The sequence below is a fragment of the Cygnus atratus genome, chromosome Z (genome assembly GCF_013377495.2).
Source record: "Cygnus atratus isolate AKBS03 ecotype Queensland, Australia chromosome Z, CAtr_DNAZoo_HiC_assembly, whole genome shotgun sequence".
NCBI lineage: Eukaryota > Metazoa > Chordata > Aves > Anseriformes > Anatidae > Cygnus > Cygnus atratus.
In genome coordinates, this window is record NC_066396.1 from 18,688,111 (window position 1) to 18,701,597 (window position 13,487).

General features: G+C 38.8%; 1 protein-coding gene across 2 annotated transcripts in view; it reads right to left on the reverse strand.

Annotated features, from left to right (window-relative positions):
* The window catches only part of SLC38A9 (solute carrier family 38 member 9), a 44,103-nt gene that overhangs the window by 13,959 nt on the left and 16,657 nt on the right, over positions 1-13,487 (reverse strand). For both annotated transcript variants that reach the window (XM_035553702.2, XM_035553703.2), the window contains 4 exons: positions 11,435-11,494; positions 9,047-9,244; positions 7,288-7,395; positions 4,378-4,484 (listed from right to left, as the gene is read on the reverse strand). In XM_035553702.2, coding sequence (XP_035409595.1) covers positions 4,378-4,484; positions 7,288-7,395; positions 9,047-9,244; positions 11,435-11,494 — 473 coding nt within the window. The remainder of the gene's footprint in view (positions 1-4,377; positions 4,485-7,287; positions 7,396-9,046; positions 9,245-11,434; positions 11,495-13,487) is intronic.

A 13,487-nucleotide genomic window follows, 5' to 3' on the forward strand; every position in this document is an offset into this window, starting at 1 on the left:
TGGAATCTCCTGCTCATTTTGCCAGTGCAAAGAAGATCAACGCCTTTCTCCCTATCAGTCCACAAGAGACCAACGATCTTTCTGATCAGACATCAAGGTGCTGCTAATGCATAACCCCAGGGTGGCCCTTGTACGCCCTGACAGCTACACATTTCCAGCTGCAACCTCTTCCTGTTGCTGATCAGTTATATACAGCTGGAACACGCTTCTCTAGTCCATTCTCCTTGCACTGGTCACTGAGTAAGGACTACAAGCTTCATCAGAGGTTGCGCAATAAAATTTTCTTTAAATTATTCCCAGAATTTCTCCACATTGCTATGACAAATACTTGCAGCCGTGAGGTCAAGAAATCTCACAAGAAATTTATGCTACTTCTTTTGGACTGCACTTGATTAAGGGTTGCTAGTTGGTGTGCTGTTACCACTATTACTTGTGGTTATACTAGCCAGTCTGTGTTCCTACAGTTTCTCAAGAGTGTCTGCTTTAATCTGTACTAAAACTAAATGCTGACATGATTTTGATAATGTACTTTCATAGCACATGACACAATGTAGCCTTGACTCAGGTGCTGTCACAACATACAAAATACCCAGATTTTGATTTCCATAAGCAACAAAAAAAATAGTGAAAACTCAAAAAACAGTATTTATTTCTTCTCACACGTCAGCTGCACTGTTTCTGAGTAAGAAAAAGCCACTAAGAGGGTTATTTTCATAGGAGTACATGTTTGCATGTAACTGGAACACCTTTTGATTACTGTTCAGGAGACCTGGGTTCACTCCCTAAGGACCTTGACTACAAATATTGTTTAGACAGCATAATTACAGATAAAACTAAAGGACACATGGGGAGAGGTAAACGGATTATTTTTAAATAACAGAGCAATAATCACATTTGTCCATTTTAAATTTAATATTTAGACATTTATAGTTGTTTTTCTTCCGCTCTGGTGGAAGCTGCCTAAGCATAAAGAATACAACAGCCCTTGCACCTAGATTTTATAATCTAAAAATCAAATGTAGAACAGATGGATGAAAGGAGGAAGTATATGGGGGATCAGGGTGGAAGGGAAATATCGCAAACAACATGCGGGTCACAGTCCATAAAGACTGACAGCTTGCCACCTGCCAAGCCCTTCTCAGTACACCTGAAATAACAAGCAGCTTTTGAGATGGAAACTGGACAATGCGTTAGCTACAGTTACTGCCGATCAAGAGCTTTTCTGGTCAGACGCATGGGATGAAGCATTAAAAGCGTCTCTGGAAGAACACAAAATTGGGTGACTGGGGCTAGCAACAGCTGCAGAACAGAGGCAGAAATTGGCCTTCTAAAAAAAGGATGAGTGATAAATCAGGTGAAGCTAACTTTAAAAGAGCTCTGAAAGTACAAGATGTTATATTACAAGCCACAGATGAGTACCCAGACACAGGCTGGACCTGTGGCACAGGGCTGGATGCAGCACAGCAAAGGCTCTGTGGCTCCACTGGTCTTTCCTCTGAAATGCTGAAAAGAGCAGACAACTTTCAGTCCTTGTTTTCCCTGTTCCATGCCATGGGAAAACAGCTCATTTTTTCTTCAGTACCACAGTGAATGCAAGTTCATATATTCAGCTTTTGCATAGGGAAGCCCATATTGGAATCAATTCATTTCAGATTGGTAACCTCTCAAAAGGCAGATGCTGCCTCTGCAATACCTCACCTAGACCTCTGATACCTCTGATCTGTATCATAAAAACAGACATGACCTGTTCAAGTGCCAAGGGCAAGTGATAACATATAACAGGATGACAAAAGTACTTCACCAAGATCTGTAATGCTGTGCACAATCTTGGCTGGAAAGAGAAACTGATGGCAGAGCAGCACTCAAAGCTCACTCTGTTCATGGGTAATAAGCAATGTTCTAATATTGCAGAAAATAAGCAGAACCTACAGCTCCATGCCTTCTGCAGTTGCTATGTGAACAAAAACCACCCTCCTGCTTCCAGCCTTTCACCCTGATAGGTCCACAAACAATGGGTAGGAGACAGCACTAGCACAGAGAGCATGCTCCCCTGTAGCTCCTGCACAGGGCTTGTACAGATGCTCAGGAAACCAGGTCACAGAAGTGAATCAGATGGAAGTTTTCAAACCAGCTCACTGTGCAGTTGCACAAACATGCTGATAGATACAAGGGGGAAAGAGTGGGAGACAGGAGCAGGGAGAATATTACGTGGCCAGCAGGACTGCTCAACACTGAGCTGCAGATGAAAAACCATGCTCAAAGGGCTTCTCCAGGCCCTGCTGCTGACATTTGGTTTACTCCAGTGCACTTCTCCTCTCACACCCACCACTGTATGGGAATAGCAGCCAGAGGAATCCTCCCCCATGTGTGTTTTAAACTTTGGGCAGTTAGCATGCCTCTTACCAGAATGGAAGCTGCAATCGTTTTGGATTTCTGACGACATAAAAGGAATGTTATTGTGTTTCTTACTTTTTTTTTCCACCTCACCAAAGAGTGGTTCTTATGACCACTGGTTTCAGCAAGTTGTACTTTCCCAGCTTGTCAAGTTCTGTGCCTTCTCACAGAGCTCTGGTGGAAGTGACATGTTAGCGTGTTGATCCATTAAGCAGCAGAGTCTCCATCTGATCTCCATGAGACACTGATGTAAGAAAACATCTTGTTGATGTAAATGTGTAGGAAGAAGTACCCTCTATCTGTGACCAATGACAGAGGCTGAGAGCCATATACATATGTAAACTTCCCACTTAGTCCAGCAGATCAGTGAAATAATCACAAAACAGCTCTTCAGGAACATCAGTGATTCATTAACATTTGCAAAGCACTTTGCATAGGTGAAAAGCTCCTGTACAGCTACAAACAGCAAGAAACATGCCAAGACACCTCTAGCCAAATAAAACTCCCAGAAAAAACTATGTACAGATTTAGCTCTCATTGCAAATCTTTCCTGCCATACTAAAGGGTGTTCCTTCTGTGCAATTTGAATGCTCTTTTGCAGTGCAACAGTCTTGTTGAGGGCTGGGAATCCATGCTAGGGCTGACCTCGAAATCCAACTTAAACCCCAGGGAGGGCGTTTAGAAAAGCTGATTCAAATGCAGGCAGCGTTTCTTCCTTAACACAGGAAGCACAAACTGGAGGAGATTGCAGATACTACTCTTTGCAGCTCTCATTGCTTCCTTCAATATAAATGGAGGGGGCAGGGCCACAAGAAAAAGTCTTGAAAGTGGCACAGAGGCAGTAGTCCTCCTCTGTATAAAAAACTAACTGCAGAAGTGACAGTGCCTTTAAAACGTGAAAACCACAGCTAAGAAAAAACATATTTCCTTCTTCCATATTCTAATATTTTATCAGGAAAACTCACTGAGAAGAATTTGCTTAGTTTTCTTTCTTCAGAGTACTGCTAACCCACTCTTTAGTTGTTAAACTACTTTCAGAATTGTCTGTAAAACACAAGAAGCCTTCCTAGAGGAGAATTCCTTACTCCTTTTTGGAGAGGCATAACTATCAGCTGACCTTGTTTCACAGGGACAGTCATCTCACTGCATTGGCACATAATCTGAACTTTGCCTCTGAGTAATCAAAACAGATGAACCAGTCTTTGGCCCAGCTAACACTTAAAAATCTGTTTATGTTATTGTAGTTACCTTTCCAACTAAGATTCTAATGAAGCTGCACAAGAATCCTGGAAAGTACTGGAGGAAAAAAATCAAAGTAATTACAGCAGAGAGGTACTCAAACTCTGTATCATGCTTACTTCATTTTGTATTTTTAAGATGGGAAGATACTAAGAATGCAGTTTCACCTGGATGAGCAGTACGTAACATTTTAAAGGGGCAAAGGATCAGTGCAAAGACTAGGTATTGCAGAAGTTCCCAACCCAGGTTTCCAACTTTGGGGATTACCTAAATAAGTTCAAGTTTCTCTACAAACCTTGAGTTTTTACACAAACCTACTACAGCAGCTCTCAGAAAAGATGTTACCTAGAACTCAACATTATTTTTCAGTATTCCACCAGAATCAGTTCTGTGCTCAAGATTCTCCTCTATTTTTTGTTTTAAAATCGATCACTTTTCCTACAGCAACTTTGTCAGTCTTTCTGCCTCTTATGTGTAATTTGTCCATTTAATGCCAACATGACCACAAATAAACCTGGGATTCTCCTTATGGCTTTAATTTGAATACATTTGTAATGCATGTGTAACTCATTGGTAGCCAGTGAAACGCGTGTATAGCTGGTTTCTTATCAGATCAGAAGAATGATTTACATTTTCTGAAACTATTACAGTCCCTGAATCAATTTCAAGAGAAGCAGACAGGAAAAAATTAGCGTCACCTGGCAACCTATATACAAATCAGCAAAGTCTTGTGAAATTACTTACATTGTTTTCTTGATTCTTGTTGTTTTGAAGAAGAGTGATGACACAATTGTGGATGAAGAAGGCAAGTGTCAGAACTCCTGTAAGCTGGGGGAAGAGAACTCTAAACTCTAAAGGGGAGGAGAAAAAAATGTTAATAACTTGCTTCCGTGAAACAAACAATGCCAAAATTCAGAGGACATCTAATGCTGTGGAGTCTACTGGCAAAAACATGAACAGTCAAGTTGAAATGGGAAAATCTGTCTTTGAACATAGCCAACACAATATTTAATTATTACAAAATGCATGAAGACAGTGGCTACTATATAACACACTCTCCACGAACGTTTCTCACATATCAAAAAGTTTCTCAACCATCAAAGTTCATCAGGTAATCTAGGACTTACACACATAAGCTTTTTTGCTTCTCAACAGTGTAACTCCAAAGCATTTCTGAGGCGGAAATTGGTTTAACTGAAGCTGTATATATATTGGTCCCAGAAAAGGGAGATAGGAAGTTTTTAGAATGTTTTTAGAATGGCCATGAGCAGCACATCAGTTATGCTATCAGAGGAAAACTGACATCCGCAGATGGTTAGGATGTGCTTCTTTGCTTCTTCCAAAAGATGGCACAAAGAAAGGTAGAGTGACTTCTTGTCTTACCATACCCTTTTACAGCAGCTATGGTGCCTTTTTTTTTTTTTTTCTTTTTCATCTCCATGGAAATAGCATTGTTCTGCTTCTTTCCATACTTGAATGTTAACATTCTCTAGAGTTTTTTCTGGAAGTGCTGCAACTGGTCTACGAATTTACCAATGCCATAACATTATTAAAGCACCATTTTTGTTGATATTATACAAGGATATATGTACATTTTAGAGTATTACAACAAATGGAGATCCCTGAGCTAGCTAAGCTTTTGGAAAACACCAATAATATAGCAAAACACTCATCAGAGGCTCATTAACCCTTATAGATCAAATCACACAGAACTCCATGCAAACACTTCTAAACCAGATTTCTCTAAACTGCTTTGAAGTCAGCCAGGTAAACACACCCCAGGCAATTAACAAAGGACTCATCCAGGTTGCCAGAATATGCCTTCCCTAGGGCTGGATTCACTGTCTCTTCAATACCTACCTAGCATGATGTGTTACCAACAGAATTCAGAGTGCAAGCAAGTTTTGGGTGTGTTTTCCAAGCACTATTTTAACTTCAATAATAAAAATCAGACTGATGGATTCAGAATTTCTCTTAGTGCTGTGTTTTCCCCATCACTACAACGACCAGTTTTAGCTGGACTTGTATGTATTTAGCTACATACTTTGTCCATCTCCTAGCCGTACTAGCCACATTGCCAAAATAATCACACCACTGGGTGCTCCATTTCTTAGTGACCATCAGCACACATGTGATACTGTAATTAATTTTATACTAGGACTGATGAATAGATCTTTGGACCTGAACTTCAAGATGCTTAAAACCTACTTTTTTAGACTTAGGCTGGTTTCTGACTTACATGGGTTAGTGAACCATAGTTTGGTTGAATTTTCTCCAGCATAATAAAGAGTTTGTAAATATGAGTCCATTGCAAGTATTCAAGGACTGTCTGTTGTGGCAGGTCAGGTTAAAATTCTGTTTTCAGGGAATGCTCATATTGGGTTGCTCAGAGAGGTGTGTTGGCAGTGTAACCTACCTGTTATATACATATTGACCCCTGAAATTATTCACTGCAGTTCTCCTTGTCTAAATAAATCTCACATTGGAGCAAGATCAAACATTTTTGTCTGTCTACGGACTTTGAGCAGTGTATATTAGAGTATTATTTCTATTTACAGGTAGCATTAAGAATAATGTCATACAAAATAAATCAGGTCATTAATGTAGACGCTAATCACCCAGTGCTTTAAAACCCAAATTGTTACATTACAGACAAAACTAGTTTGTTAGTCCATAAAACACTGACAGGAAAGTAAATGCAGTGATGGAGGAAAACAGATAGCGCACACAGCACTGTTTCAGAAGTACCTACATCTGTTCATATGTAAATTCATATTTATGCTGCAGTAGTCAGAAGGATTCTTAGGGAATTAGGGAGATTAATAATTCATCCTCAAAGCATCTGCTCTGGCCTTGCACACAGGCATACTCGGCAAAAATTGCCTGGTTTTGAAGACTCAGCCAGAAAGGATGATCCTTTCTCCTCTTAGTGAGAAGACAAAGTTGAAGAAACTGTTCAACAGACTTTCACCTGTTTCTTGGCATTCAGATCTTTAAATAGGTTTCTAAATGCCTGGCTCAGATGAGGAAGGAATGATATTCGGCAGTTATGGAAAAATGAACAAACAGATCTGATGATAGTCAGGGACTGGGGGGACAGGGAAGGGGAGTACTGGGTTTTAAGCAGATATCTTGGCCAAAAATACACGGAATGCACTAGCTAAGCTGTTTATTCTGCTCATTATTGTGCCAGATCAATTTCAGTTCAACTACAGAGCTGAACTGACCCCAAGGGAATGGTAGGAGAAGAACAAGAATAAGTAGCTGAAAGATTACTTCAACTATCATGTGAACACACTTAAACCAGTTGATTTTTATATTAGGAATTTTACTCAGTTAATTACGATCTGTATTTTACCCACTGAGTTGTTACTCATGTTGCCACAGCGCATTACCATAATTTCAAAGATTAGGTCAGATTCTACTAGAAACGTGGAACAACTCTGGAGTTTCTTTTTTGATCCCCATGTTGCTCCAGTAATTCAAAACTCATTCTAATGTTTCAAATTATCCTTGTTATCTTCTGCAATCCTACATTCTTGGTTCTAACAACAGTTTGTATCTCATGTATGAAACTGTTAGTGCAGAGTTTATTGTGACTGGGAAACTAAAAATGCAGAAATCCACTTCATTAATGTATTTTAACTATCTTACCTGGTACAAAAAAATCGTTCTCTGTAAACCAGTTGTATTCTAAGTGGATTCCTAGGTGAGCAGCCTTTACAGTAACCAAAAGAATTAAGTAGACAACTGAAACTGTACCTAGAAAAGACAAGACCAAACGAACATCATGAGACAACAGAAAGAATTTTTTTTGTATTTATTCTTGCTCCATCCAACTAGTTACCAGTAGCCTAAACTCTTACAGTTGCTATTCATTCTTAAAAACACAATATGGTTCTAAACTTTCTTTTTCTTTCCCTCTGACCTGTAAAAGAAAGAGAGCAATGCGCTTGCACCCAATGCAGGTTTTCAGTATGATATACGTTTTCCAGATACTGCACTAGTCACAGATGAAGAAGTATCCAGCAATCACTGGTGCTGCATAGGTAGGGAGATCTCTAGACAGTAACAGATGGATTCCAGTTTCATCTGTCAGGATTTTAATCTGACATGGGACACAGCTGGCCACAGAAGCACAGCTCTTACAATGTCCATTCAGTACTCAACTGTTTAAACCAAATAGACCATTGAGAGATAATTAATGCTTACTGCAGTTGTCAACTTTACCCAGGGATCTCAAAGCTTGATAATGACATTTCGTAACTACTGATTTAAACCTTGTCATGATCATAAACTTGGAGAACCTTGATCATAATGCAGGATTTGAATTCCATCTTTTTGGTCCAGAGTCATCCAGCAATACTCTGAAAGCTACAGACTCCAGACAAGATCACACATGGGTATAAATGTCTTGCTGTGTCTGCATGTGGGATGGAGAACATACGATGCATTTGAAAGAGAGGGGCAGAAGAATGTCAGAATAACTACTCTGAAGGAAAAAACTGAAGGAAACCATGCACCAGCAATTAAGACTACTGTGATGCAACCTCCAGGCTAATAATACTGCATTATCTCCAAGGCTGCAAAACAAATCCAAGGAAATTATCATTTGATTACACAGAGTATAGTCAAGGAATTAAGTAGAGAAAAGGTTCTGTACTTGAGGATCTGCTTAACAGCTAAAATATTCCATAGTTTCAAGACTTAGATTTCTGTAAGTGTGAAGATAAGTAAGTTTTCTATTGAGATTAATTTCAGTACCTCAAAAATAGCTTTCCAATTCTTGTCCTATAAAAATTAAAGTTTGCAAAAACTAAAGAAAACCAACACCTTCTGCATTAGATAATAACCTACCGAAGTTATGAGAAAATTTATGCTTTAATCCTCACGTTAGTTCTCAAATAAAAAACAGCTGTCCATGATATGGTGCTTATTTTAAAAGCAGACACAATTACAGCTAGGTCTCACTTGATAAAATATTTTCTTACCCCTAATGTTATATCACAGATTGACAGTCTATGTAAAAGCCTTACTTTCTATACAGAAGCGCTATCACTTACTCAAAGTTCTGTGTTGTATTTTCATTTAGCAGTTTCAGAAACAGCAGATCCAAGCTCTAATTAAGAGTCACACTGGAACAGAGGACAAATAAGGCCCTCAATTATGTGTAATTACCTGTAATGGAGGTCCATTGCCTCCTTCACAATACGAGTCCATCTTCTTCAAACTGTTCTGTGCTCCACATCCTTTTCCCCCTTTCTCTTCAGCATAGGCTTCCACTGTTTTCTATATATTTTATATATATATACAAAATATATATATATATATATATATTAGTGGAGTAACTTCCACTGTTTTCTATATATTTTAGCCACAACGAACCAGTGCTTTATTAGTATTTGTTACCTACCCAGGACGTTAAACTTTGCAAAGAAGGATGGAGACTTCAGATTTAGCAGGGGCAGAAGAATGGCAATCAGGTAAAATGGTACTGTTTGTGATTTGTTCCACCACACCTCAAAGAGCTCAAAGCCTGTACTGTTGCCAGAAGAAAACACCATACTCCCGTTCTGTGGTGTGTGATCACCAGCAGCACTTGGGCAAATGACTGGAAAGGAAAAAAAAATATCCCCAGATTAAAAGGATTTTACATGCACAGAATTTTCACAGCTAAGATCCCGTAATTTCTGGAGTGTGTTTTACCCCTGGGAATAGGACCACTCAAAAGCAGTGTTCAACAATGCAGATCCTAACTTCTAGTTGTCTCCTTATGAGGGGTTCAGTGCTAAGATTTCACTGCTAGGCACGTTGTACTTCAGGCTGACAAATGCCACTGTTTTTTCAGCCAAGCACAACAGAGACATACATTTGTTTGTAGCCTGAATTGTAGAATAGGGTAATCCTTCAGGGTCACATACCCTCCTCACCTGTGTCCAATGCCTACAGGCACCTGCACAAATTGAGTCATAGCAGTGCATCTCCTCATTTGGCTATATACTTAGCATTATGATCTGTCCTTGCACACTGAAGTAAGATTATATGAACCAATGCAAGAGCATCTGTCTACAGAAGAGCCTACATGAATGCATAGTGCCCTGGGAACACGTGAACAGGATGACAAGAAATCTACAACTACCAATGGCAGGTCTAAAACTCATTTACCAAAGCAAAACACCCCATCATCTTGGTGCCATGCCAGGTGCAAGTAAGTCACAGCACGAAAATACAGCAGAAGCAGTTTAAGATGTACACCCATAATGCTGCCAAAAGGGAATGTCACACTTGTTACACAGTGGCTGATCAATGGCAGCACTTGGACAAGTGACTGGAACAAAACCAACCAACTAAAACATCCCTTTATGAAAATGAACTTATTTGCTTTTTGTTAAAATCAGCAATTCATTCTAACACATCTACAGAGTTATCTGGTGAAATATGAACCTGTCTTATGCTCTTAGTTTCTTCCTTCAAATCTTGGCATTCCACAAAGCTTTAAAGCCTCCCTCCCACACTGGCTTCATGCCTGTTCCATTGCAAAGGCAAAGGTGTATTAAGTGTTCTATCAAGCTTATTGAGACCATTATGTGATTTCCAGTTTTCTTATTTGCTTTCTCGCCTTTGCTTGTAAGGGGATTGTTTCACAGACCTTGCAAAATGCTTTGTTCTTGGTCATTTCCTTGGTATCCCCAGATGCTCTGCCATGAGTAATTTCAGCATCCAGCAGCCCTTTATTTTGTGCAGCAGCTGCATTAAATCTTCCGGTCACTGAAGGATGCTGTGGAATATGGTTACCTACTTTGTCTCTAACTTACACCCCTGCTGCCTAAGAATGGGACAAAACAGCTGAAGCAGGAGAGAGCACAAGAGAAAGAACACAGCAGCAGCTACTGGTGCCTTGCCGGTAAGGACTGCAGGAGAAACAGGATTCAACTTTAGCTCAAATGCAAATCAACTGGTTTGTCTGACTCCAAACAGCTGCTCTCCAGAAACACTGCTACAGCTAGTGTGATGCATAGCTGTATGGCTAGTTGTGAAATGTTTCCCTATTCTCACAACTGCCTAGCATAAAGAAAATTTTCTGCTTCATAACAAAGAGCTACACATCCAGTTTCTACAGAAAGGCAAAAAGATCAGATACTGACAATGTACAAGCTCCTGCCTCCACTGTGCATTATTTTCTGCCTACTTGAGAACTCTCAACAGCTTTCTTCAAACTTGACTGAAGTTTCTTGCCCTAGTTGTGCATGTCAGACTTTCCACAAAAAACAAGTGGACACTCCTGGAGTTGGACAGTTGTTTCTTTCTGTGTTCAGCAGTTAAAAAAAAAAAATGCTTACAGCTTTTTTAAAATAAAAATGTTCTTGCAGAGCTAGTGAAGAGCAAAGACACCCCAGCCAAGAATTTTCTACAGGATACAGATCTGCTGCGCCCCAGTTTCAGGGTGCAAAAGTTAAAATTCCTTAAGGCAATTCCTCATTGTGCAACAGCTAAGAAGGCTAACATTCATGGTTTTTAGGAGTACCTACCTGGGTATACACAAACTTGTAATTTGTCTTGCCTCCCTCCTCCCCTGCTGTTTTGTTTTGTTTTAAATTATTAACCTTTCTACCTGTGTGGTTATTTGTAGCAGTAAAAACCCCAGATGGAAAACACTGGTTTTTAAAAACAAAGCTATAACTTATGCTATACACTTTATAACTGAAACATGGTTAAAATCTACACATGAAAATGAGCTGATTAGCCTTTAAATTTCCTCCTCCCCGAACCAGGAAGCACAATACTAATAAATGCTTCCTACCTTGGTTACTTCCATTTGTGCCAGGAACAATATCTGTTACGTTAATATCATGAACATAGTCTAAAAAGAAAAAGAAAAGGAAAATTGTATTATCAATGTCTCAGTCCTGCTATCAGGCTCTTAGCTGTTGTCTTAAAAAGACATTTGTTAAGGAAACATTTTTGAAAATGACATAGAGATGCAATACAACAATTAGTACTCCCTACCAAACTCAGATGGATATTCTAAAACCTTCTTTTAAAAGTGTTTTGAAGTAGCCCCTCACTGCACTACTTCTTCCTCGACAGCCCTGTCCATCTATGAAGTACCCTTGCATTCCCTCTCAGCTGCTAACTCCTGTTCCTCCAACACACCTTTACATGTCCCAGCTCTTGCACAGTAAGTTAGTGAGAAGATGCAACTTGCAATCAGTTTCCTTCAGATCAGAAAAAAAAAAAAAAAAAGAAAGAAAGATTCATACAACATACCCTTCACAACCTTAGTTTCCATACAATACTGTATGGAAAAAACTTCCCCTAGTCATTTTTTTCTAATCTTTTTTTTCAGAAGAGGCTCTGAGGGATGTTTTTTTCATATTGTATTTTATGTAAGGGCTTCTCTGGAAAATGTTTTAAGTCTCACTGACTACAGTCACTTCTCATAGTATTTTGTTTCAAGCATACTCCTGTGCTACCATACAGCTCTGCCACATCAGATATTTTCAAGTTGCTGCAACTTGACTAGTATGAGAGTGTTGGACAGCAGTTTTCTTTTATTTACATATATACACACATGCACACAGAAAATGCCCATCAGCCTGGAAATTTAATTAGTGCCTCCCTGGTTAAAATTTGCTTCTGCTGCATGTGGGTGTATTGTGTACACAGAAAATCACTTGGGGAAGTAGGCCTCCAATTTTTAACGCAATTAAGAGCAGATTGTTTCTCATAACGAAAGCAAAAAGCCTTGTGGGAAGAAAATAATTTTATGCATTTTCATTTTGATTTACGATGCCCTGAATCACTATTGAGTCTCATACTTATTGATATCAGTTCAGTGTACAAAACAAAGAGAAGATGTAATTAAAAACACTCACCACCTCATCACTTCACCACTGTTTTGTATTGCTACTTAAAGAAAGTAACTACTGTGAAGCCATCAAAAGAAAGGACAATTCTTACAGAATTAGAGCACTTTAAAATTAGTTATAGATAGATAAATTATGTTTCCTCTGTACATAAAAGTGTTTTAGAACTAACAATTGCATTTGTGGTTTTATTTCTATTTCATAAAACAAAAACAGAACAGAAAAATGGGTCACCGCTGTAAAAAGGCAAAAAAAAAAAAGCATATCATATTAGGCTTACTGTCCTTGCATTCTGTACACGCTACCAATTTCTAGACCATCCTCCCTCATGATATCCATTTGTTCCCACATAAATTGTGCATGTAAATTTTTGAAAAAAGTCATCTGAATGTACTAGAATCAAATACAGTATCCTGCTTAGGATAGCTTAGAAACACATGGCTGGAAGATGCCATTGGATCAAACCTCCATCCTATTACCCATTTTACAGCTTTGTAACTGAATAGCCACAATGAAAGTTAAGACAAAAATCCAATGATTAAGGTTGTCACAGAGCAAACGACTTGAGTAAAAACACTACAAAAACTATCTTTAAGTGATAAAACAACATGCCAGACTCATGGAATAGAAGATTATTATTATTTTTTTTTAATTTAGAATAATCTTGGATTAAAATGTTAACCTTGTTAAAGAAAACCAAACTCTACAATGGAATGGCCATAAGAATGTATGAATTAGGTCAGCAGTAATATAAACCAGTTTTTAACCAATAAAGTAATGTGTGTCCTTCAGGGATGGTGGGAACTCTGCTTAGGGGGAATAAGTATCTGTGCAGTTATTTGCCTCAAAAGAGATTTGTTAATTACCTTCAAAACAGAAACTCTTAAATCTTAGTTGTGCTATTCAACACCATGAGTCAGATTTTCAAAGCTCTCGATTCCATCATTTTATTCCCACAACTCTACATACCTAATTGATTGTATCCAC